At 39.3% G+C, this 26,232-nt stretch overlaps 1 protein-coding gene across 4 annotated transcripts in view; it reads left to right on the top strand.

Moving 5' to 3' along the window:
• LOC123881295 (proline-rich protein 36) overlaps positions 1-26,232 on the top strand; it is a 110,461-nt gene that overhangs the window by 26,624 nt on the left and 57,605 nt on the right. For all 4 annotated transcript variants that reach the window (XM_045929997.1, XM_045929994.1, XM_045929993.1 and 1 more), the window contains exons 2-3: positions 8,402-8,545; positions 9,076-10,793. In XM_045929997.1, coding sequence (XP_045785953.1) covers positions 8,402-8,545; positions 9,076-10,793 — 1,862 coding nt within the window. The remainder of the gene's footprint in view (positions 1-8,401; positions 8,546-9,075; positions 10,794-26,232) is intronic.

The following is a 26,232-nucleotide window of genomic DNA, read 5'->3' as shown; positions in this document are numbered from 1 at the left end:
CATAATATATAGATCTACTTACTTGTTCAGTTTACTACGCAATTAATTAATTTAAAATAAATAAATCATGGGTATTGTCTTATTAATTGCAAATCTAGTTGTGCTTGGTTTACTTAATAAGAATATTTAAAAAAAAAGGTTATTTTTAACAATATATTACACAATGGCTGCGATGGTTATATTTATGTACATATTTGTTAATAAATTATACTAGTCTTAAATACTTACAAACTTAATAGATATTCGCATGTTAATGTAGACGTAGTAGGTACTTAGTTTTATGTTTTTTAAACACGTATTTAAACATCGTAAAAGCAACAATCTCGCACCTATATTATCGTTATGATATCTTTTGGTGTGAACTCAAGAAGGTGCGAACGTTGACGCACAATAAATTATTCAAGACGCGCGATTTCTCATCGGATTCCTGAACGCAGCTGCAACCGTCATCCCTCAACGGTCGCGTTCGATTTTTAAATATTAAAAAAAACTATTTGTAAATGGCGGCCGCCGATAATGTGGCACAAGACACAAATTACAACCTCATTATACGTAGAACGGTCATTTAGAACGGAATGTTAATTATTTTATTTCACATTACTTAATTACTTATGTGCGTAATAAAGAATATACTGTTACTTAAAAACAACATCAACAGAAAGCCACTGTTTAAGTAAATTAATATGTAGTTCATTTGATAGGCCTCTCTACTCAAGCACCTATTTACTTCTTAAGTTAATATCCTTCATAAAGTTAACTAGTACCTATCCTTTTCCGCACGGAGTATTATGAAAGGGATAGGAATACATTTTGACCAGTCATTTTAGTTTAATAGAGACTAGCCACATTAAGCTCTTATCTATATTGATAATCTTAAGATATAATTATGTAAGTAATGTTGCTAATTTGACAACTTACATGTAACACTCTGGTAACGGGCTGCCGTTTGATGGTGTTAAGAGGTGTGTAAACCCCATAACAATCTCTATGTAGTCAGAGATATTGTTATGGTGTTCAGTGGGCTGTGGGATACACCCGTTACGCGTAGGTATGAATCACTCACACAAGCGTAAGATTTTGTCGTCACTTTTTAAAATACATACTTACATTTGCATGAGCTTTGCCTGACTGTATAATATCATTTTTGTTATGTAATTACATACCTACTTTAAGTTATAAATTATAATACCTACCTTCTGAAAAAGTTCTCATGCTCAAATGTTTACAACTCGGTTTCTTCGCATATACAGAATACAAAAACCATTCAGTGTTCTCAAGGCAAACTTCCTCGTGCTGTGTCGGTCTATTGTCCGACGATTGTAATGGATTGAACTCCTAAACACGGACGTGGGATGTCTGATTGGCAACATGTTGATATCACAATAACGACGATTGTTACTTACACAATCATCATGATCACCCCATCGCTGGCTCACTATTGAGTGACTGGCTCCTCAGAATGTGAAGGGATAGGCCATAGTCTCCCACGCTGGCTGAGTGTGGATTGGCAGGCTTCACACACCTTTGAGAACATTTTTGAGAACTCTCAAGTATGCAGGTTTCCTCATGACGTTTTTCGTTCACTTTTAAACCATGAGACAATACATAACTCTGAAAAGTTAGAAGATCGAACCTACCTTTACCACTAGGCTATCACCGGTATGTGGTTACAAACATTGTTTTCTGTTACAGAGTTGTCTGTATAGTCTGAACCAGGGTTAACTATTAATAACTATAAATAACTAGGTACTTAAACGGGGTGATTTGAAACCTTTTTCAGGGTTCCTTGAGAAGGTTTATATTAATCATATTATACCTAGTACAAAAGCTCATAAGATTATAATATGGTCTATCTGTATCTGTATATTAACCTTAAAATAGTACAAAATCTCACGAACTCTACATCTGTCTGTTTATTCTGCATTGAGTGGAGACCGGTCCGTGGCGCACTTTATACTAATTGGCGTTTGACGCAAACCAATTGACGGGAAATTGGTATATTGATTCAAGGTAAACACAATTCAGAGCGACTTGCCCGTGATCGATTTGCGATGGCTGGAATCGTTTAACTATTGCTTTGCCACACCTACGTCATAGATGCTGCAGTTGCTTCTAGTTGGCGTCTTTAAAAAGACGACATTAGGCTACGTCAACACTTGGTGGTGGGTAGCTTTTGAAATCCTTTTTTTAGGGTTCCGTAACCGAATGGTGCCAATGGGACTCTATTACTAAGTCTCCGCTGTTTGTCAGAATGTGTTCATATATGCAATATATACCTGCGTAAAACGTTATAACAACAAATAATTAAAAATTCAAAATGGCTGACATGTAAATTTAAAAAAAGTGTCATTTCTGGTTCCCTTCGTGTGCGAGTCTCGCACTTGGCCGTTTTTTTTTAACTTTTTTTCATTCCGGAATCTGGTCGACTGATAGATGAATTTAACGTCTTCACATATATTATATACACATAAAGTTATCTTTAGCAATGTATTCACAACACTCTGGATAATGCATTTTCAATCCAAGTGCATTGCACTTGATTGCGTTTGCCTCACTCGTTTGCCCTTTTTGTGGTCGGTGGTAGACCACGCGTGCTTCCTGGTGTCTATGTAACTAGTTACGGTTGAGTTACGTAATATTATACATATTAATGTTATAAAGCTTTTGTCTCGTGGAGGGCATCCGCCGTTACTGGTTACCAGCAGTTACCATGCTATCGGCACGTACGAGTATATGTGATTTAGGGCGATTACGCACTGCATCTGATTCGAACCCATGAAAATACATTCTGAAGTCATAGAACTATTTGTATGGTAGCTTACGCACTAGCTTCAAATTCAAAATATTTTTATTCAATTAGACTTTTACAAGTACTTTTGAATCGTCAAGAGCATCTACCACAGGTTCGGAATGCCTTTCTTACCAAGAAGAACCAAGAAACTTCGACTTCCATCATCCGAGTTCTCTCCGTCATCCGTGAGAAAATATCTCGGATGTGCCTCGGATTCAAATTGGACTTGTGACGCATATAATACGTCAAAGATGCCCACTGAATAGCTTGGATTTGGATCAGAGATCGCATTAGTGCGTAAGCAATATCCGAGTTCGGTCCGAGTTTTGTATATTCGAATTTTCACAGATACGGATCGGATGAGTGCGTAACCGCTCTTAGGGTTAAAATTCAATGTCTCGTAAAGTCCAAAGGTTGTATAATTCTAATAATAATATAATATGATTGGTTTGTATACTACCTAACTAGATACTAACTTTATTTTTTTAAATTCTTTAAGTATAAAGAATATTAGCCATGCTTATCATGACTAATACTCCCCTTCCCCTCCAATTAAGCGTCAAGTTTGTGCCAGGACTCAGCAGTGGGTACGACAATAGTGCAACGGATGGGGTTTGATCCGCCGACCTTTCGGAATTCAGTCCGCTCCTCAACCGTTGAGCTATCGAGGCTCTTTTTTTATTATATAGACTAGCGGTTTGCGTGCTAGCAAGTGATGATGCAGCCTAAGATGGAGCGCGCTTGCCTAGAAGTTGCCTATTCACTCTTGACTTGAAGGCTTCTAAACTTAGCTTCCAAGCATCTAGCGAGCTATCTGTGGTTACATCTATCTGCAAACCAAATGTGAAGTATCCGGCTGTGAGTATGAGAAAGCGTTGTCAAGTATCGTATAAGTGCAAAGTGCATTTAAAGCTTTAATACATATCCTTGTTTATATTGCACTTAAATGACTGACTGAACTCATTCACAATTTAAATTTCTATGGTTTGACCATGTGTTTTCAGACACGGACATTCGCCATTTAAAAGAATTGGTCTTGATTTTACGACATGTACGACATGTGTCCAAAAAATCCGTCAGCCATATACAGCGTCCATTGCTGGACATAGGCCTTTTCTAGAGCGTGCCACCAAACATCTGTGTATCTGTCTGTGGCATCGTAGCCCCTTGAACCGATTTTAATTTAGTTTTTTTTTGTTTGAAAGGTGGCTTGATCGAGAGTGTTCTTAGCTATAATCCAAGAAAATTGATTCAGCCGTTTGAAAGTTTCAAGCTCTTTTCTAGTTACTGTAACCTTCACTTGTCTGAGGTAGGTACTATAAATTTTTAATTTACACTTGTTTCAAAACAGTAGGAAACTTAGTATTACCTTCCTCTCACCGTGTAGTGAGAGCTATCGTCACCACAAACCGTAAACTCCGCAGACCGTGACAGTATAGCGGAGAGCCGACAAACGGTTGTTTCCGAGGAACTAGTAAATTATACCAGATCTATGACCCATTCGCTATGACACTCGACACCATACATGAAATACACTTTCGATGTACAAAAAAGTAGCTTATCGAAAGTGATTGGTTACGTTGGTCGGTGTAACAGTGAACACACATTTATTTACTCAGTCACAGTTTTCTACCACACATCTTGATCATCATCATCAACGGCGCACTACTGAGCACGGTTCTCCTCTCAGAAAGATAAGCGTTTGGCCATAGCCCACCACGCTGGCTAAACGATTGCGGCGGGCTCGCTGTTTATTAACCGACCTCAAAAAAGGTGGAGGTTCTCAATTCGTCGGAATCTTTTTTTTTAGAGATATTTTTTATGAAATTGGTATACTTTTTATTTTTAACAACGATGTCACAATAAAATCACTTACAATTATTTTGTAAAAGAAAACATGGTTTGATTTGTAATAGGTTCATGTACATGAGATTTTGTTAAAATTCTTGTTACGTTATTTTCTTTTATAGATGTCAGACCTCAGATCAAATTACTCGCTCACTAAGCTCACTCACTGGTCGTCCGCCCTGAAAATAGCGTCTCTACATATCTCTACATATCGCTGTCTGTATGTACGTTTAGATCTTTTAAACTACGCAACGGATTTTAATGCGGTGTTCACCAATAGGTAGTGATTCAAGAGAGGTTTATAAGCATAGTTTAATATTGTTTTGAATATGACGATAATTCTTCAAAATCTCGGAAGAAATCAAACGCGACAAACAACATCTAACTTACAAACTTTGTTTGTAGGAAATAATCTCTGGTAATACTGAACCGATTTTAAAAATTCTTTCACCAGTAGAAAGCTACATTAATCCTGAGTGACATAGGTTATATTTTATTTTCAAATAAAAAAAAAATTAATAGGCCAAGCTAAGCGAAGCCGGACCGGGTCGCTAGTCGTGTATATTATGAACAATCTGTCAATAGCTAGGCATATTTGCGTCGTGTACCGGATTCATTCATTTCCGGCGCGGCCCCTCCACAAAGAAAGAAATAAAACAATCGGAATAAATCCACTTGGTTTACTTTTATATTTATTGCTGGTTGTTAGTCTTTTGAGGACAGTAACTGCCACAGAATTCGAAGTTAGCTAATAGAAATGGTATCCGCTGTCTTTATAGAGTGACCGATTTTTTAGCAACTCGTATGCCAACGCTGCACTTTCCGTTGTAAGGTGGCCATTGGTTCTTCAAATTATATGCCACTTCATGGGTACCTTCAAGTCAAGAGTGTATGTGCATTTTCTAGGCAAGCGCACTCCATCTTAGGCTGTTGCTAGCAGGTTTGATTGCAGCCAAGTCTGGTCTATAAATTAAAAAAAAACTCATTGAGCTATGTCAGATACTCAGGACTCTAGTTCTTCAGTTATTATGCTACTCTTTATCCCGGAAAGTCAAAGTTCCCAGGACTTCGTCTGTATTGGTTTTAGCTGGCGGGCGTGCTCTGCCTTTTTGGAGTTTTTTGAAAGCGCTCTAAGGGGGTGCCGAGCGTGTGTCGGCGAGCGCCGGCACAGACGGGGTCCATACTTGTATAGTTTCCCTAACTTGTTACAAATCTAAAACTATCTTTGTAAAGCCAGACGAGAGAGAAAAAAAAAGTTCCCACGGAATTTTAAAAACCTAAATCCAGGTGCACAAATTGCCGGGTCTAATTTAGCAAAGAGTCCATTCCATTTTTTAACATTAGCTCATAGATAAAGAAGAGCATGTATAGTTAGGCAGATAAATAATGGTTTAAAAATAGGAAGGAAAGCACCGGATTTCGTAATCTTGAATTGGGCGTTTTGTGTTCTGCTCCAGTTTAGTGCGTTGAGATGTTTATGTGGTGTTGATATTTATTTTATAGTGCCGTGTATGTTACATAAGATGTTCCGAGTTTGTTTATCATCGCGATACAAGTTTTAAGTTATATTGATTAATCTATATAATCCTAATCAAATGTTAATAGGAAATTTATTAGAATAGTAGGTACCTAATGCGTAACAACATTTGTCCAAGTCTACCAAACAGCTTACTAGCTTAGAATATTTATGAAAAATCTAGGGCGTGGAACTTTTATCTTCACGCTGTTGAAGTAGAACAAATATGTGATTCCATTTTCGAGTTGACGAAAAGAACTCTCAAGCAATCTCTAAAGTCAGAGCTTCAGAGCGTAAAAGAAAAGTTTTACTTCAAAAAATGTATTGTCAATGAGGTTTATTAATTGTTACAAGCGTTCAAAATCGGTTATTGCATGCACCACGGTAACTAGTAAATAAGTTAACTATTGTGCATTGCAAATAGGGTAGTACTTAACTCAAATGCCAAGAATTTAGTTTTACGACGGTATTTAACGAGTTAGTTATTCAGCCAAGCTAATTGGTTTATATTGCAATCGCAATTTGAGCAATAGTGACGAGAATTTTTTATTGTATTATTAATTATTATCATAGGTGTATTTACTTACTTATATGATATTTACTTACTTTACATAATAGATTCATCATTATCGTCAAGCGATAGACGTCCACTGCTGGTTTAGGCCTCTGTAAGAACTTCAACACGCCACGAGTCTTGATTTCCACATGACAAAATTCTGGGGGCAAAAATTGCGCTATTTTCGTCGCAAAATTGTGTAATGTGTATTTGGGAATTGTATGAAGTTGCACGTACGTACTACGTAGTTTGGTTTGGTGCTCTATGGTCCAACTCTATGGCCTATAGTACATTTTATAAATTATAAATAGCAAGCCTACTTAGTAATAATTAGTTATTGCCTTTGTAGGTTGCAATTTAAGACCCTATCTTTTAGAACTTGTAAGTACAGTGTAAACTCCATGTAACGTCACTCTATTTAACGACAAACTCCCTTAAGCGTCGAAATCAATTGGCTTCGGTTGGTTTAGCTTGTCATTCATACCATGTTTCACTCTACATAGCATTACACCCACTCTCAATAACGAAAACAATTGAGTAATAAAAAGTACCTTTTAAGTTGCTAAAATTAGTAAAAACTGCGCAGCTGTGTACGATCTATTGTCGCTTTATTATCCTAGCCCGCAATAAACTCGACTGTCGGCATCATGCATACCGAACATTCTAAGAAATTCGTTCTTTTGTTTACAAACTGGGATTGCTTGTACGTGTACACTGTTGTTGACCATGACTCATAAGTAGGAGTCATGGATTATCTATACCTTATCATATTCTTAGTTGCTCACAAACTTTCTAGCGTTCAAATAACATTCTTTTTTATGCACATAAATAAACTTTTTCTTTTTCTAATTCTGATGTTTCTTCTCTCCATTTAACGACAACTCTCTATAACGCCATAAAATGCACAGTCCCTTCGGTGTCGTTATATAGAGTTTATACTGTATTTCAATTTTAGTATCTGCATAATATATTACAAATGAATGATTATTTTAATAGATAACAATATTATGTAATTAAGAATACTTACCCATCTACCTAATTAACATGAAATAATAATTTATAGGTAAAATTGTTCTGTGTGGCATATGTTTCGCATTAATTATGTTAAACACATAAAGAAGTTATGTAAATAAAGAAGAATTTAGAGATTTCACTGCTATTCAGAATAGGTATTTATATTAGATAACAATGCAATTTGAATATCTACCTACCATCTGGATAGGTACCAAATGTTATTGAACTTGATTGAATGTAATTGCAATTAATTGAAATGCGATTTTGAACTTTAAAGTTAAGGTAATAGAGTCGCTTTTGTAATTCGCATGTTAGTCAACGACAATAATTTGTTACAAGCGTGACTAATATATCAACATTGCTAAATACAAATGAGGCAAACAAGAGAAAGTTTACTATCTTTCCTGACCTATCAGTTAATGATAAATTAAAACAAAATATGTTACTATTACCTAATAGGTATCTTTATCTGTGTTCTACCTATAAGTATATCATAAAATATAAATTATTATCTAAATGTTGTGTACAATAGGCAGTTATTACTGAAATTAAAATAATATTAAATAACAAACCATTAAGTTGATGAAAATATTTTTCTGTTGTAGTGCAGATGAAAACTCATAGCGCCATCTATCGATGAGTAGCCAGTAAATTTTGATTTTTTCTTTGTCTACAGGTGACAATGGCAGTAATCACGCTTTGTACCTCGAAACAATAGTCGAGGAGACGAGCGATGACCTGCGCTCTGAACGCTCTTCCGCTGCAACCTGGCTGTCAGATTCCGATGCTGATTCCGTCATTCACGTTCGGGGCACTGCAGGTAAACTCAATTTTATTTTGTACGCTGTTGTATTTATAATTAAATAAAATGATTAAATATTAATAATTTTATCTTTTAAGTATTTTACCATAACTAAAATTTGCTGTACAGCGCCATCTAGTGTTGAGTAGTGAAACAAGATAGTAACTTATACATGTGACATAAAGTTTCTTATGTTTCCGTTAGATGGCATTGTGATAAAAGCTTTTCCTAAGTTTAATTTTTGCCAAATTAATTATTTATTATTTTAAGTAACCGTCCCTACTTATATACTCTAGAAATAAGATGTTCAATTCTTTTTATTATTATTTACATCATTATTTTTTAAATATAAGCTAAGTATATATTTTATGAATTTAGAAACTTTTTCTTAATTTGGCAAGCTCATGCTAATTCTCTTTGCATGTATTGGATTCAGTCCAAAATACATTACTCTCTGTGTCATTGTCATTACCGGTGCCCGATCGAGCTGGTCGTGCAGCTGGCTACAAACGGGCAGATACTTAGTGAGGTCGTCTTCCTTCATCCAGGGTCGGAGTGCGACAGCGAGTCGGAAAGAGAATGGGCGTGCCCGGCCAAGAGGAGAAGGCGGGAGCGCGCCGCTTCGCCCACCAGCCTCGGATCCCTGTCGCGCTCGTCTAGCCTCGCCCAGTTCGAGTCTCTCGAGCGCTCCTGCGCAGCCCCCGTGTCCCCGAGCCTGTCGCCGGACTCCCTGGAGTCTCCCCCGGCCTCGCCGCCGCCCGCGCGCCCCGCGCCGCGCGCTCACCTCTCCGCCGAGAACCTCAGCGAGGACAGCGGCTACAGCGAGCGCGCGCGCCGCCCGCCCCCGCCCGCGCGCCGCGCGCCCGAAATAGCGCACGGGCCGGCCGGCAGCGTGCCGTGCCTCGCCTCGCCCAGTGCCGCGCGCCGCCCGCCCCGCGCCGCGCGCGCCCTGTCGCTGCCCGCCGAGCTCGACGTGTGCGCCGAGCCGCGCCGCCTGGCCGCGCACTCGGCGCGCTTCCGGCAGAGCTTCGAGGTGTGCGACAGCTTCACCGTCAGCGTGGCCGACCTCACCGCGCTCGACTACCGCGGCGGGCCGCGCCGGCCGCGCCTCCCGCCGCCGCCACCCCCGCCGCGCCCGCCGTGCCAGCCGCCGCCGCCGCCGCGCGAGCCCAGCGCCGGCAGCGACTCCACCACCGAGTCCGAGCGCGCCTTCGCGCGGGAGATGGAGGCCACCGCCCGCCGGCTGGACGAGACTGCGCGGCGAGCTCTCGCCGACGCCGGCAACTACGACCGGGAGCTCTCCGTGCTGACCGCGCGGCGCCTGCGGGACTCGTGGGGCGCCTGGGACGACGTGCTCGACGAGCTCCGGCGGAGGATGGAACCGTCCTCCGCAACCCCGTCGCCGCCGCGCTCGCCGTCGCCGGACCCCGTGCGGGAGCCGGCGTTCGCGTCCACGCCACTGCGCGCCGGGGACGCGCGCGTGCGCTCCACGCCCGAGCTGCGTGCGCGCGCGACGCCGCAGCGCGACACGCCGGAGGAGCTGCGCGCGTCGCTGCAGCTGGTAGCGCCGCGCACACCCGACCCCGCGCCGCCCGCGCGCTCCGTTTCCGCGGGCTCCAAAGGAGTTACGTTTTCGCCGGTAGTGGCCGAAGTGAGTTGGCGCGAGACGAGCGCGAGTAGCGGCGAGAGTTCGGCGCGATCGACAAGTGCGAGTTCGAGCACGACGGTGGACGCGGCAGACGCGGAGGTGACGGTGGTGGAGGGGAGCGGCGAGGCGCGCGCGCCGCTGCCGCCGACAGAGCGCGATATGACGGACGCGGGCGCACGCGCGCCGCGCAGCCGCATCGCCGGCTTCCTCTCGCGGTTCGCGAATTTCCGGTTCTCGGGGCGCAAGGAGAAGAAATGCAGGGGCGCAGGCGCGAACGGTAGGGCGGGCGGAGTGGCGCCGGGCGCGGCAGACGCGGGGCAGCCAGCGCTGCCGGCGGCCGGGCCGCCCTACGTGCGCATCCCGCTGAAGGAGGAGGTGTCGCGGGCGGCGGCCCCCCCGGCGCCGGGCGGCGTGGCGCACAAGCCGCCGCGGCCGCGCCCGCCGCCCGCCCCCGCGCCCGGCGTGCTGGAGACGGACGTGGACACGCAGCGCACGGTGCTGCACGCGCGCTCGCTGCTGGCGCTGGCGCCGCCCGCCGCGCCGCCGGAGCGCCGCGCGCCTCGCCCGCACAAGTCCATGGAGTTCCTGCTCGACAAGGACAGCGCGCAGGCCGTCCAGGTGAGTGTCCAAACCTCACTCTCGTACGTAACCTGTCGATGTGTCTTGTCGCATAGAGCCGCAATGTTTACAAACATAGCGATCGATGCCGGTCGATGAACTTTCAATTTAGCGAGCCTACAAAGGAAACACCGTAATTTCATTCAGAATGGCCGTTTTCTAGATCATAAAATTCTAATACACCATTTTCAACGCAACAAAGACTTTCAACTGCAACTAAATCCAATTACCTACTCGTTCTCGTACATCTATAATCTATCGTTTACACAATTACCATACTCCCCTATGCATTTCATGTGAAGTCTGGCACCGTAAACCCGAACAGTAATCCACGAACAATGCGCTATGTAAATGACAACGGCACTCCAAACAGGGATCGCGATGTGAAGCATGTTCGCACGCAACGCTCGCGGAGGGCAGAGGTGAAAGTGCGGCCATCTGCTGCACGCTAGACACAGCCCGCCGTATCGGTAGTCGGTACCCCACGATGGGCGTAACTGTGTTACGTACCAAGTTCCACATGGTGAGCTAATTCGATATAGCCCGGGCAGCGGCGATTTTGCACCAGAACAGAAATTCCGACTGAAGGGCACCCCAATATTTCTCCAAAAAGGAAATATGTATCTTTTCTAACCATGAGTCGTTAATTGATTAATAAAAAGCAATTCTACCACTCATCCAACCATGGTTCAATACTGCCGGAACACAAACCTACTAATACTAAATAGTTAGAGATAAGTAACAAAATAACTCTTGGTGAATCAATAAAAATCATTTATCATTAACAGTAAACTCGACAATGCCCAGATAGAGTCAACTATGCACTTTGGCCGTAACATTTAACAGTTTTATTATCAAGCCGTATGCGTAGCTATCAGCCGATCGCACTATCGCGATCCGAATGCTAACAGTCCAATATCCATATCAGTTTACTATGACTCAACTATATCAACTTTTATTGCCTTTACTCGGAAATGCCCCATAGAAACTTCTAAGACAATCGAGTTGAGCCCACATCGATAGTGAGTTATTGGCTTCCTGACCAACTTATCATCGAGATAAGATAACAAAGCTTTTACTTTACTACTACGGCGAACTTACTGCAGCCTTCGTCAAACAAGACGCGCGGCGGCGCGGCAGCGATGCGTCACAATAGGGCTCCCAGAAGTTAAAACTTAGGGTACCTACATAGAAATACAATCTGATAGAAAGAAAATTGTTCATTTGGGCCATTGCGGGCTTTACCTGTTAGTGTTATCTATATGAAATTAACCGAGCCAGAGCTAACTTAAAAGTTAAACTTAAACTTAGCATAAAAGCTTTAAAATATCTAAATAAAAACAAATATACCTACATCATTATCTATTGAATCCATAGAATAAATAAAATATTTCGTGTAAGGGCCGGTACGTTCGCACATGAAAATTGACTTCAAGGATTTGTCAAAAAAATCAAATCATCATAGGATGCTTGGTAGTTGGTACTCGTATTACAATTTCTGGCTACCGCTTGTTCTTTGACCAAGGCTTATTGGTATGTCTCGCCATATAGCTGTCCACAAAGACGTGCATTGTTAAAACATAAAAGGATTCCAACCAGAAGATAAAGAGTACCAATTTCTTTTTAATCTAACCTTTTGCCATTTGTGATTCGAGCGCTCTGAAAACCGTAAACTTTTATAGCCTGAGACCCCACTGCTTGAAACATAAACCTATGAGTTAGTCAATTTGTATCTAAATCTAAGGCGTCTAAGACGGCGAAATTAATAAATCAATCTATCTGTAATCAGTCGATAAGTTGAATACCAACATTGTTATTATGTACGCACAACGGCCGGCTACGTTTAAGTGCGGAAAAGAAACCCAGGAAGAAAGAAGAATTCAAAAATTCTATGATTCAATCATAGACTTATATATGGATTATATACTTGTGATAAAGAAGAAGTAGAAAGAGTTATTCTTGGATTGCGCGGTGACTGTGCTACAGGCTGGGATGGCATTTCTTGCACTTTGTTAAAACAAGCCAGACACTTTCTCTCACCCGTTCTTGCCCATATCTTTAATATCTGCTTTCTGAACGGTATCTTTCCATCTGTTTTTAAAAAAGCGGTTATACATCCTATATATAAAAATGGGGACAGAGGCAACGTCAACAATTATAGACCAATCGCTGTCTTATCTTCCATATCTAAAGTTTTAGAAAAAATAATTAATAGTCGCCTTGTTACATACCTTAATAAATTCGAAATTCTGTCGAAAAACCAATTTGGCTTTCGAAGTGGTAAGTCTACAGAAGATGCCATCTTAGAACTTACGAGCACTATAACAGAAGGCTTGGATAAGAAAGATAAGGTAATTGGTTTATTTCTCGATCTGTCAAAGGCTTTTGACACTGTCTCAGTCCCTATTCTAATTGGCAGGTTGGAGGAAATAGGTATAAGAGGGATGGTACTAAACATTTTTAAAGACTACTTAAAAAATCGCACTCAGTGTGTGAAAATTGGTGATAGTATAAGCCAAGAAGAACCATTAACTTATGGCGTTCCCCAGGGGAGTGTCCTGGGTCCGACACTCTTCCTCATATACATAAACCAATTATGTAATCTTTCTTTTCCCCTAGTTAAAATAGTAGCTTATGCTGACGATATGGCAATAGTTGTTCGGGGTAAAACCTGGACTGAAACGCAGACAATTGCAGAACGGATGTTAGAAAAGGTCATGCTATGGCTCTCTTCTAACTTGCTTTCACTGAACTTACAAAAAAGTAAATATATCACATTCTCTTTAAAAAGGAACTCACAGCCCCAAAACCCTTTTCTAATCAAAGCTCATACTTGCGGCTTTAATATTGCTAATTGTAACTGTGGTAAAATGGAACGAGTTGACTGTATGAAATATTTAGGAGTAATTATTGATAGTACACTATCCTGGGCTCCACAAATTGACAAACTTGTCGGCCAAGCGAGAAAAATGATATACATATTCAAAAATCTCAAGCCTATACTCGACACAAAAACCTTAAAAGTTGTTTATTTTGCTCTGGTACAGTCGATCCTGTCTTACTGTATCACAATCTGGGGTAATTGCGGAAAAACACTACTCTTACGACTTGAGCGAGCTCAAAGAGCTATCCTTAAAGTGATGCTAGGGAAACCTATTCTATTTTCAACCCGTGAGTTGTATGGTTTATGCGATGTTCTAACGGTGCGACAGATCTACATACTCCAAGTAATTTTACGCAAACACAAACAAATGCACTATGATCCTACGTTAGACCATCGTAAAAGAAGATCCGATAAGGTATGCCAGATCAAATCTTGCAGAACTGAACTAGCAAGTAAACATTTTTGCTATGCTAGCCCAATATTATACAACAAAGTAAATTATCACATAAATATTTACTCTGCTAATCAACGAACCTGTAAAATACTTATATCTCAATGGCTTAAATCACTCTCTTATAGGGACACGGAAGACATCGTAACTTTGAAATAATCCATTCACACTCGCATGCACATACAAATAAACACACACACACACACACACTCACACACACACACACACACACACACACACACACACACACACACACACACACACACACACACACACACACACACACACACACACGCATATTAACTTAACACAATATTCATTGATTTTTAAGATTGTTACATATATATTTATTTTTCTTGTCTTTAGTACCTAATTTTGTTAATCTGGAGGTGGGCGTTAACAACTGCAACACAGTTTGTACCTAACTAACGCAGTTGTTATCGTTGTTTATTTTAAGGCAATGTTAAGTGTAAATAAAGATATTTTTTCATACCTAGGTAGATACTTTGATTTAATGTTGGGAGTTATGTATGAGATTTTAATAAATACATTAAAAAGCAAATACGTCAAAGAAGGGTAAGTCATTAGAGAAAAATAAATATAAACTTAATTGTTTTGTCATAAGGAAAAATATGTCGTTTTATTATTAACTTTAAATCTTTTAAATATTATAACATTTAGTATTTAAAAAGGAATAACTAGTTTGCTAACAGCTGAATTGTTCTTGTGAATCTGCAATTGTAATAGATGTTAAAAGAGACTTTATTTACAATTTTTCGGCTCAAAAGGAAAAACGGTACCCTTATAGGATCACTTTGGTGTCTGTCTGTCTGTCTGTCTGTCTGTCTGTCTGTCTGTCTGTCTGTCTGTCGTCGTCTACACAGAGCAATCGTGCGGTAACCGGTAACGAGCGTCCCGGGATCTCCATAGCAATGCCGGAACATTTACCACGAGATCAAAGGCGTCGGACTACTGTGTCTCCTTATACTGTGCATCAATCAACGGTTAATTAGGTATGTGGGCTCTTGTGCTATTAGTAATGACGATCGCTATTGTTCTCAAGGATTTAGCATACAATGCGGGACCTTTGACTGTGTCATTATGATGCAAAAATAAACACTTTATTTCATAAAAATATTACCCACGTTTGACGTGATAGGTAGATACCTAAAGGTTTCTCATTTCGAGAGAAAACGAAATATTTTTTAAGTATACAAATATAATGTTAGCAACCACTTTAACCGGGGTAAAGTGGATTCATTATTATTATAATTATTGAAAAATAAAATAAAGATAAACTACTACGCCTAAACTAACTACTTCACTGCACCAATACTACGATAAGAAGGTACTTAACCCTATCTTAGCTCTACCAAAAATCTTACTAGAACTCAATACCTACCTGAACTGAATACTATAAACGCTAAAACTTTTGACCTATAATTTGAACTAAATGCTCTATACGTACCTATATCGATATATGATGAAAATCGTAAGCATATACAGACCAATAGACCTATAGATATACGAGTAAAGACATAGCGTTCAGCATAGCGTAGAGTAGTGATACTCGGTTCCCGTATGTAAAAAAAACTCTGTGCTCGGGCTATAAGCGAAAATCTGCATAGTGATTACTCGGTGTATATGCGATACTGTAGGTTTATTGTAGGTAGGTACTCTTGACTGTTCTGGGATTATAATTTTCGGTGTCATTGTCATTATAAAATGTCCTTAGTTTAAAACAATTAGCAATATTTCATACAATGAGTCCCACGCTTATTCTGTAGTATAACATGACAAGTACCTAATTGATGATATTTATATAAAAAAACCTTATTATATTTTTTGACGGTAATAATAAAAAGAATACCCGGCTGAGTTAGTTATAGGTAGGTATCATATCAGACCAGGGCATTTTTCAAAAAATGAAGACTTTTAAAATATTTTGACTGACTTTGAAAACTTTTACGTAGGTACCCTTTGGACTCGGATTATATTAGAAATTCGGTAAGTAATCTGCATAAATCCAGATTTAGCAATAAGAACTTAAAAATGAATGTACCTAAGTATATTAATTTAAATTGATCCCATAAAATATCGAATACTACTACTACTTGGTTTTCTACTGATCTTCTAATATTGATTTGGGCAAAGGAAGAACCGTTTGCATAACTGATAGTAAGCTAAACCCCTACATTTATGACCCGTATTATAAATTATATTAGCATCTGGTTTCATAATTATACGCTTGGGAACGTAGGCAGGTACCTCTATTATCCATGACACACTACCTACTAGCGGTTTCTGATGTCATCGAACTAACGGATGTATAGTAATCAATTTATTACCATTTGCACCTTGATCGGTGCGCAATATACAACATAGCACCTTACTTCTAAATGACGTGTGCGTGAATAAAATGTTAAACTTTTATTAACGGCATCATAAGCCCTAATTCGCACGAGCGTTAAAAAAGCATTGCGTTCAAACCCGGCGTTGCGCTGATAATACAACAGTGCGCGATAAAATCTGTTCTATTTATCGTATTTATAGTATCTGTTCACGCGTCAAAACTTTCTTATCGCGCACTATTGTATTTTCAGCGCAACGCCGGGTTTTAACGCAACGCTTTTTTATCGCTTGTGCGAATTAGGGCTCAATCTACGACTTGTTACAGGAACTATGATTTCAATAAAGTAAGTATTTAATTTAAATCGGTCAAATTTACTTTTTTAACCGACTTCAAAAAAAGGAGGTGGTTCTCAATTCGTCGGAATCTTTTTTTTTTTTGGTCAAATTGAATTCAAAACAAGCAGTCAGATCAGAATACAAGGAGAATAACTGCAGCTGCGCATTTTACAAAATAATATCGATTCCGTAAAACCTGCATCAATCATTATTACAATCGCAATTATTATGATTGGCTGAATTTATGGTATTCTTGTTGCAACAATGCATTGTAGCCAATAGTGAGCAAATGTCAACCAATCAGAGGTGATTGCGAACGTGACATTGTAGCTGTCATTCTACCGTAATCGAGCTGCAGATCTCATCTGAGCTTGTGTCAATGTATTTTTAACTCCCGACCCAAAAAAAGGGGTGTTATAAGTTTGACGTGTGTATCTGTGTATCTGTCTGTGGCATCGTAGCGCCTATACGAATGAACCGATTTTAATTTAGTTTTTTTTGTTTGAAAGATGGCTTGATCGAGAGTGTTCTTGGCTATAATCCAAGAAAATCGATTCAGCCGTTTGAAAGTTATCAACTATTTTCTAGTTACTGTAACCTTCACTTGTCGGGGGTGTTATAAATTTTTAATTTACACTTGTGATCCGTAGTCTATGATCGCGCACGTCTTGCAATTTCAGATTGGACTACTTGTTTTGCAATCACTGTACAAGAACCTATTTTTTCCTTCCATTAAATTGAAGTCAACATTTTATTTCAAACCTGTACCTAGTCACTCTTTTATGTCGCAGTGAAATGACCGAAATCGGAACAACTTTTTTCTCTGAATTCTGTACCTAAACGTTGATTGACAAAAAGTTCTACTTTTCTTATAGGTACAACTTCAGTTTTCTTTGCTTAACCGTAACAAGCTTTAGGTAAGTATATCAAAGATTGCTTGATACTCTTTCTAAAATTTTGTAAAATCTGCTAAATGTACTTTTTTATATACGTAAGTAGCTGTTGTCTTCACATAAATAGAAACTTGGTTACTTTATAGAATAATAATGTGTTGAATTTATGCACTCAATTAATTTTGAAAGGTTTTAGGTTAGTTACAAAAATTTTACGAAAATACTGTGTGTTGGTAATGATGTAGGTAACGTAAAAAATATCTATTACTAAAAACTTAAAAGATAAAAAAGGTCTTAATCTAAATCTCTATTAGTATTTGAATCTAATAAAAAGTTACTTTTTATTAGATTATCGCTTTCGCTAATCGAAACAGCTTCGAAAGGTACTAGAAAGGAAAACTTTCATTTAATTTTCCGCTTGATTTATACCTACCTACGTGTTATCATGGTTGGGGAGAATTAGATAAAACTTGGCAAACTTCGGTAGTCTATCGGAAAATTTCAAACCTAAATCGAGAGCACTGGAACTTTTCCAGAAGCTTTTCATTGTATAGTTATCACAAAATCTTTAAAAGGATTTCTTTTCACAAAAGCTCTTATAAGAAACTAAGGTTTGTTCTCCTTGCTACTCTCGAACAGCAAGGCATCGTCAAGGTCTGCACTGAGCATTCGTACGAAGAAAGCCTTTTCGTTTCTAATTCGACCAGCTAGGATATGGAACGCAAATCCGGCATCAGTTTTCTCCTTCACTTTTAACCTACCTACCTTCAAGTCAAGAGTGAATAGGCATCTTCTAGGCAAGCGCGCTCCATCTTAGGCTGCATTATCACTAGCTAGCAGGTCTGATTGCAGCCAAGCGCTGTTCTGTAAAAAAAAGACTCGGCCATAGACTCGGCTCTACTTCACTCCACTCGTCTATATGAGTCGTCCCAAGTTTTTAACCACTGCAGAACTCTCATCAACGTAGACATCAAGGGGAGGGCTTGTACCTCCGGCGACCTATTTCTAAAAATAGCAGAGGATTATCGCTTCAACGTGACAAGTGACAACATTTTTATCCCTATTTCTTTTGATGTTTTATGATGGGAAAAGAGTTGAGAGCTTGTCATGGAACTCTACAAAGTAACTTCTATTAATAAAAACTGGCTGAGTGAAATTCAGAGCCGCACACTGGGTTCCGTACCTTGGCAGGATAGGTGTGATTATTTTTGTAAGTTTTCAAATATAAAGTAATCGAAAAATTTAATGTGATTTAACTACTCAACACCTACACATATAATTGAAAATTTTCGCTTCTTTTTCAGTACTGTAAAACTTTGATTAAATTAACAAATAACCTACCTACCTATACGTAATCTCTTCATAATTTTCCCCAGGTAAGAAACTTATACTGGTTTTTGTTGTTTGGTTAAAATCTTAATCTTCAGCAGACTGAAAGATTACGAATACTATCGCAATACGCATATCACGCAGCCATTTTTAAAACTCTCGAATCGCTAAGGAAGGCTTAAGCTTGTGTCAAAGAGTCAAAGCCTTTGGAGAGGCCTAATCTCGCCATCTTTTTCGTTCAGTTGAAATGTCGAGAGTCATTCACGGTTATTACCATTCTAAGAGCTACCTCGGCTTCTTTTCAATAAACATATTTTACACTAGCTGATGCCCGCGACTTTGTCGTTTTTTAAAATCTCTGAGTCTGAAGATGGTGTGATTTTTTTTTTTTTTTCACGAAAGCTGTTCTACCTGTTAATCTTTGTGGAGCAAAAGGTAAGATCAGTTTCTCTATATGAGTTTCTGTTAGTTGTTTATCTACCACCGACTGGGAAGGTTGATTCGAAAAGGAGCCAGGAAGTCTGAAGCGGACTGAACGGGATGAACGCGAAGGATGAGGTATGTCAGTTGTATAGCTCCATAATTCTGATTGGTTTCTTCCCGGCATTTTACCGGAACGCTGAATGGCTTTACAGTACGGATTTGTCGGTAGACTATTATCTAGAACTGAGGCAATTTGAAGATCGTTCTTAAGAGGGGTTTATTAATAGTGCGCTCTAAACAAACGTAGTTAAGCTAATATTGAATAGTACCTAATTAGTAACGAATTAAAATCAAAGAAAAATAGATACGCTCTAGGAACATCCGTATCCGTTTTTTGCCTTAAAAAAATCTGGACCAGACCCCAGCAGACTCTGTAACAGGTATAACAATTGACATCAACATAGGAGTTTTTTTTTTTTAAATAAACTTACATCTAAATTAAAACTAGAAACAAATAAAAATAATTAAATTAAATTGAAAACTAAAATTAACTAAATTAAATCTAAAATCTCATCAAGATTACCGCAGCGAGGCAAAATTGCACCCAAGATGCTGGCAGCATTTGTAATTTTAAAACTCGTTATTTTTGCGGAAAACTGGCAACCCACAGACATAGAATATATAACACACCAGTCTAACGAAGAAGATGACTAAACTTTTTAAGAGGTCTATTTATATGCCATACGGAATAACAGACGTATAAATAAAGCTAAATCACGTCCAGATAGTAAATAATGGGTAAACAAAGCTATCCAAGGTCACATTACACATAGCTTCGATATGTATAGCCGTAAAACTGTTTTGGGCGCTAACAGTCATTTACTTATGTGCTTTATGAACTATTTTGTTTTATGTTTATAATAGCAGACTGTTTTTTTTTTTAAATTTTAATAAAGGTTGTAAGATTGAATTAAAAGGAGTTTATTCGTATCGCGCTCCATACAAACTATAAATACATTGGTATTTTTTTTTGTAAAAGTTTCAGGATCAAAGTTTATACTAACAATAAAAAACAAGTGCAAGTCGGGCTCGCACAGGAAGGGTTCCTTACCATCGTACAAGAAATAACTTTTATTTTTTTTATTTTTAAGGCGGTAATTTTGAAATATTTAGTAGGAATTTGTTGTATACATATTAGATATACACATTCTGTGAAAATTTCAGCTCTCTACCTATTATAGTTCACAAGATACAGACAGACAAACGGACGGACGGGCAGTGGAGTCTTAGTAGTAGTGTCTCGTTAGTACCTACCCTTCGGGTACGGAATCCTAACAATTTATAAAATTACAATAAAAACAATTTTTTTATTTTTTATTTTAGAATTTTTAAACGGTACGAAAAGTTTGAATCATCAAAGTTTTCATACAGTTGCATATAAAAAAGGAAATTCAAGCGGAATTTAAAAGTAGGAAAGTTAAACAAACTTTGTTTCTCTCTGTTTTTGAACCCTTTTTCAATTTGCCTCTTCATTTATAAACTAATATGCGCTAACAAGGGCTTCCGGAGTCCATACACGGCCACTGACGGAAATCCTTTGAGCCTACGGCGGCAACATATTCGTAGCTAGGAAATCTGATTACAGCCTCAACTCTCGCGGGCACTCTCCACTCATCGCTGCGCTGCTAAATCAAGTTACCTACGTACCTTTTCATATTTCTATACTCTTGAGAGATCCGTAATTGGTGTCAAACAATATTTTGGCTTTAGCGTCAAGGTACAAAATATGTAAAAAAAACCGGCCAAGTGCGAGTCAGACTCGCGCACTGAGGGTTCTGTACTCGGGTAATTTTCCGACATTTTGCACGATAAATCAAAAACTATCATGAATAAAAATAAAAATAAATAAAAATCTGTTTTAGAATATACATTTTCATATGATACCCCACTTGTTATGTCAGAGGACAAACTACTTACTTCTAAAACATGTTAATTTAGAGAAATGTAGAGGTCACTTTAATATATAATAACAAGTCAATAGGCATCTTCTAAATAAACGCATTCCCATCTTAGGCCACATCATCACTTTCCATCAGGTGTGATTGGGCTCAAGCGCTTGCCTATAATGAATAAAAAAAATATTCCTCCTACATTAATGGTCGAGAATGGGTAGAGAGTTATTATTAAAGACTTTAATTTAGAACTATTAAATTATATTTGGAGCTTTAATATTTTTCGTTACGGTAACTTGTAAAAAAAACAACTCTGACGTCACTTGAATACACGAGAGGCTCTCATTAAATTTGCAATGGCTGAACGAACTGGCTAATTAATAACTACATACCTACTTACATTTTATACAATATGAAAGCTTGAGTTGAGTGCAGTTAACAACTAACAAGCTGTTCAAGCGATTCATATGGTAGGGTGGCCATTGTCAAGTGATATAATATGTATAGGTACTTGCTTACCTACTATTGTTATATTTTTAATCTATATCATTAATTATTTTTATTCCAGGGCTTTTACACAATAAGTATGTGCCAGTCCTATCGTACCTTACTCAATATCTCAACTTAATTAACAATTATGAAGACTTACGATTCGACTTGTTTGCTATTTAAACCTATAAAACTTGAAATGTGGGCAAATGGGACAAATCCTCTAAAGCTATTTGAAGATTGTTCATCTTATGTTCAGTCAGAAGATAACTGAACGCGAAACTTTAAATAACTCAGTCAAGTGCGAGTTGAACTCACTCACGAAGGGTTCCGTACCATGCATCGTACAAGAAATAACACTTTTTTGTGATGTTCACAACTTCACAGTTTTCAGATATTTCCCTTTGCTTGTGCTATTAGACATTGCTACCTGCCTTTCATGATTCTAGGTCAACGGGAAGTACCCCAAGGGCTTTGATTTCCTTGTGTTGACAGACAGACAACGAAAGGATCCTATAAGGGTTCCTTTTCCCTAAAGATATATGGATCCCTACAAAATTTAAAATTTCGGCCTAGCTGCTTTAACCATGCAGGAAAACTACCGATCATAGTGGTATTGTTTTAAATATTCTTGGAAGTACACCTTGACAATGACAGTTTCCTTTTTACAGTCAACGATAAGTATGACAATAATGAACATTCATGGCAAAAAGTTATACTTGCGTGCGATCTTTTAACAATGCATCGTTATGACGTTGTTTACATTATACGGATACTTGTGAATATTTCTTGTATTTAAGCAGATTCAGTTTTAGCTTGGTAGATTACAGCTCGAAAAAGTGAGCCAAGTCTAATCTTTTCTTAACAAAGACGTTAGTGAAAGCAAGCACACAAGCAGTTAAACAACCTTCTTGTTCATGCGTCTTGAATTCTTGATCAAGTGATTGAAAGAAAAAATATTTGGGCAAATTATAAAACTCGTAAGTATGTCGTAAGTCGTAAGTCATGGAAATTGAAGAATAACAAAAAACGCAACATGTCAATCATCGTAAGATCATGTTCACTAGGATAAGGATACCTATGGGGATAGGTACACCATCAAATATCAAATCAAGTCATTTATTTCCAAAAACATTGTAATGTTGTGGTTGGTTAGATTTTACAATGTTCTTAAATTATAAAATTGTGATCAAAAGTGGTTGTCCTTGGTAGATTTTAACAACTGATATATTATCATCCAATTTACATGATGGCTTGAGGTTGGAATGGAACCAATCTGCATGGAGGTATCCATTGTACATGCTTGTCATGCAAACCGACATCAGCACTCGATCAACTTTGCTAGATCAAGTCTTCAAGCTTCATGCAAATTGGAGGATATACTTGATGGCGCGAGCCTGCATACGCCGGTAGTTCATAAAGAAATTACCAAGTCAAGCGTTCACAATCACCATAAAAGACAACCAGCCGCGTTTCATTCAAAGTGAAATTGTTCGCCTCAGGGTGATCTGTTCAGGCAAGGTCGTGTATTGCCGAGATTGATTCTAAGCCAACCGGTTACAGATGTGATGCAAATGCGCATTGTTGCCACGCCTTGAAAGAGAGCTCTTGCAAAATTATCCACATTTACCTATATTGCTGCTGTGTAGGAATTTTTAGAGGATAAATCCCATTTGCACAAAGACACTTAAACTGATTTGGTCAAATTTTAAAATGCACTCACGTTTTGGAAAAAGCATAAAGTGCAGGCTACATTTGTAGCAAATACTTCGGTTCACACGGCAAACTAAACTAAGCCAGCGATTCGCACCTTAGCAAGCGAAATGACCTTAGCTTCGTTTCGCTTCGCTCCCAATGTGGCCTGCGCTTTATGCGGTTGCCAAAAAGTTACAGTATTAAAAAAAAAAAAACTAAATCATTTTAACTATACGTAAAAGCAAGTGGGCCTGAACGTAGAAATTCTTAAAAAACCTAAAAAACGTGAGGCAGTTTTCATTTTCTATGGCTTGTTTGAAACAAACTTTGAACAACGTTTCGAAAGTGTTTCGCAAGCCAACAACGTGTAAAAGTTTAAAAGTAGCAGTATTACTTACCTATTAGGGGCTAAAGTTTAGGCAAACACGAGTGCGAGGAAGGGAAAGGCTAAGGGGAAGGGAATATACATAGATAGATAGAAAATCTTTATTGCAAAAAAGTAGCTTAAAGGATTCTATCTATACTAATATTATAAAGAGGAAACCTTTGTATTTTTGTATGTTTGTATTGAATAGGCTCAAAAACTACTGGACCGATTTCAAAATTTCTTTTACCATTACTTAGAGGGATTCTTCCGAATCCGTATAGGCTATATTTTATCCCGGAAAATAGAAAAAATAAATGTCCACCCGTGCGAAGCCGGGGCGGGTCGCCAGTTGAGAATACTTTGACTTCGAGTGGAGTGAGCAAGGTGTGTAGAAAAATCAAAGATAAAGATTCCTAGCTAATGAAATTACATAATCTGCCATCTAATCTATTATTTTATAGTGTAGTGTAAACGATTGCATTCTTGGTAGAATTCCACGCTAACAGGATACATAATTACTTCAGATTTACCTTGTACATAAATTATGTGACAAATAGGTCTTAACTATTGTAACACGATTATAAACAAGCTACGAGACGTTATTGTACCAGAATGCCTTTGAAAACGAACAATCCGCAATCGTAACTCTCACTCGGCTGTATCTATGGTTTTTCTACTTTTATATCCAGCCTGTATGTCACATGCGTCTCTCGTAAAATCAAAGGATTTGATGGCACTTTTACTCGCAAAGCCTTTACTCAAATGACGTTCCATCACGTTCGTTTCTTGTGTTGTAAATCCAAACAACGGCACATAATGGAGGCGTATGTAAACTCACCTTAGGTATAATTAAAGTGCAATTTAACTTCCTACGTTGGTATATGTTGACGTTAATTCCAAGTTAATTTAGTATTTTGTTTCGATTGACGTTCGAGTCATTACGTTTTCGAACATAAAGACAGGAAAATGTTTGTAGTACCAGTGTGTGTGTGTGTGTGTGTGTGTGTGTGTGTGTGTGTGTGTGTGTGTGTGTGTGTGTGTGTGTGTGTGTGTGTGTGTGTGTGTGTGTGTGTGTGTGTGTGTGTGTGTGTGTGTGTGTGTGTGTGTGTGTGTGTGTGTGTGTGTGTGTGTGTGTGTGTGTGTGTGTGTGTGTGTGTGTGTGTGTGTGTGTGTGTGTGTGTGTGTGTGTGTGTGTGTGTGTGTGTGTGTGTGTGTGTGTGTGTGTGTGTGTGTGTGTGTGTGTGTGTGTGTGTGTGTGTGTGTGTGTGTGTGTGTGTGTGTGTGTGTGTGTGTGTGTGTGTGTGTGTGTGTGTGTGTGTGTGTGTGTGTGTGTGTGTGTGTGTGTGTGTGTGTGTGTGTGTGTGTGTGTGTGTGTGTGTGTGTGTGTGTGTGTGTGTGTGTGTGTGTGTGTGTGTGTGTGTGTGTGTGTGTGTGTGTGTGTGTGTGTGTGTGTGTGTGTGTGTGTGTGTGTGTGTGTGTGTGTGTGTGTGTGTGTGTGTGTGTGTGTGTGTGTGTGTGTGTGTGTGTGTGTGTGTGTGTGTGTGTGTGTGTGTGTGTGTGTGTGTGTGTGTGTGTGTGTGTGTGTGTGTGTGTGTGTGTGTGTGTGTGTGTGTGTGTGTGTGTGTGTGTGTGTGTGTGTGTGTGTGTGTGTGTGTGTGTGTGTGTGTGTGTGTGTGTGTGTGTGTGTGTGTGTGTGTGTGTGTGTGTGTGTGTGTGTGTGTGTGTGTGTGTGTGTGTGTGTGTGTGTGTGTGTGTGTGTGTGTGTGTGTGTGTGTGTGTGTGTGTGTGTGTGTGTGTGTGTGTGTGTGTGTGTGTGTGTGTGTGTGTGTGTGTGTGTGTGTGTGTGTGTGTGTGTGTGTGTGTGTGTGTGTGTGTGTGCGCGTGCGCGCGTGCGCGCGTGCGCGCGTGCGCGTGTGCGTGTGCGTGTGCGTGTGCGTGTGCGTGTGCGTGTGTGTGTGTGTGTGTGTGTTTGTTACTCCTTCACGCAAAAACTACTCGACGGATTTGGCTGAAATTTGGAATTGAGAGAGATAATATCCTGGATTAGCACATAGGCTACTTTTTATCCCGGAAAATCAAAGAGTTCCCACGGGAATTCGAAAAACCTAAATCCACGCGGGCGAAGTCGCGGGCATCGGCTAGTGTATAATAAAGTTAATAAACAGTAAAATATTATACGTAGTGATGATGACTATGAATTGGAATATTATAAAACAATAGAAGATGAAGAATATTTTTACTACTTACGGTAATTGCTATTTGACAAAT

Source organism: Maniola jurtina, chromosome 4 (assembly GCF_905333055.1).
Source record: "Maniola jurtina chromosome 4, ilManJurt1.1, whole genome shotgun sequence".
NCBI classification, from domain to species: Eukaryota; Metazoa; Arthropoda; class Insecta; order Lepidoptera; family Nymphalidae; genus Maniola; species Maniola jurtina.
Note: the sequence above shows the minus strand (reverse complement) of the source record. Positions and strands in the feature narration are given on the sequence as shown.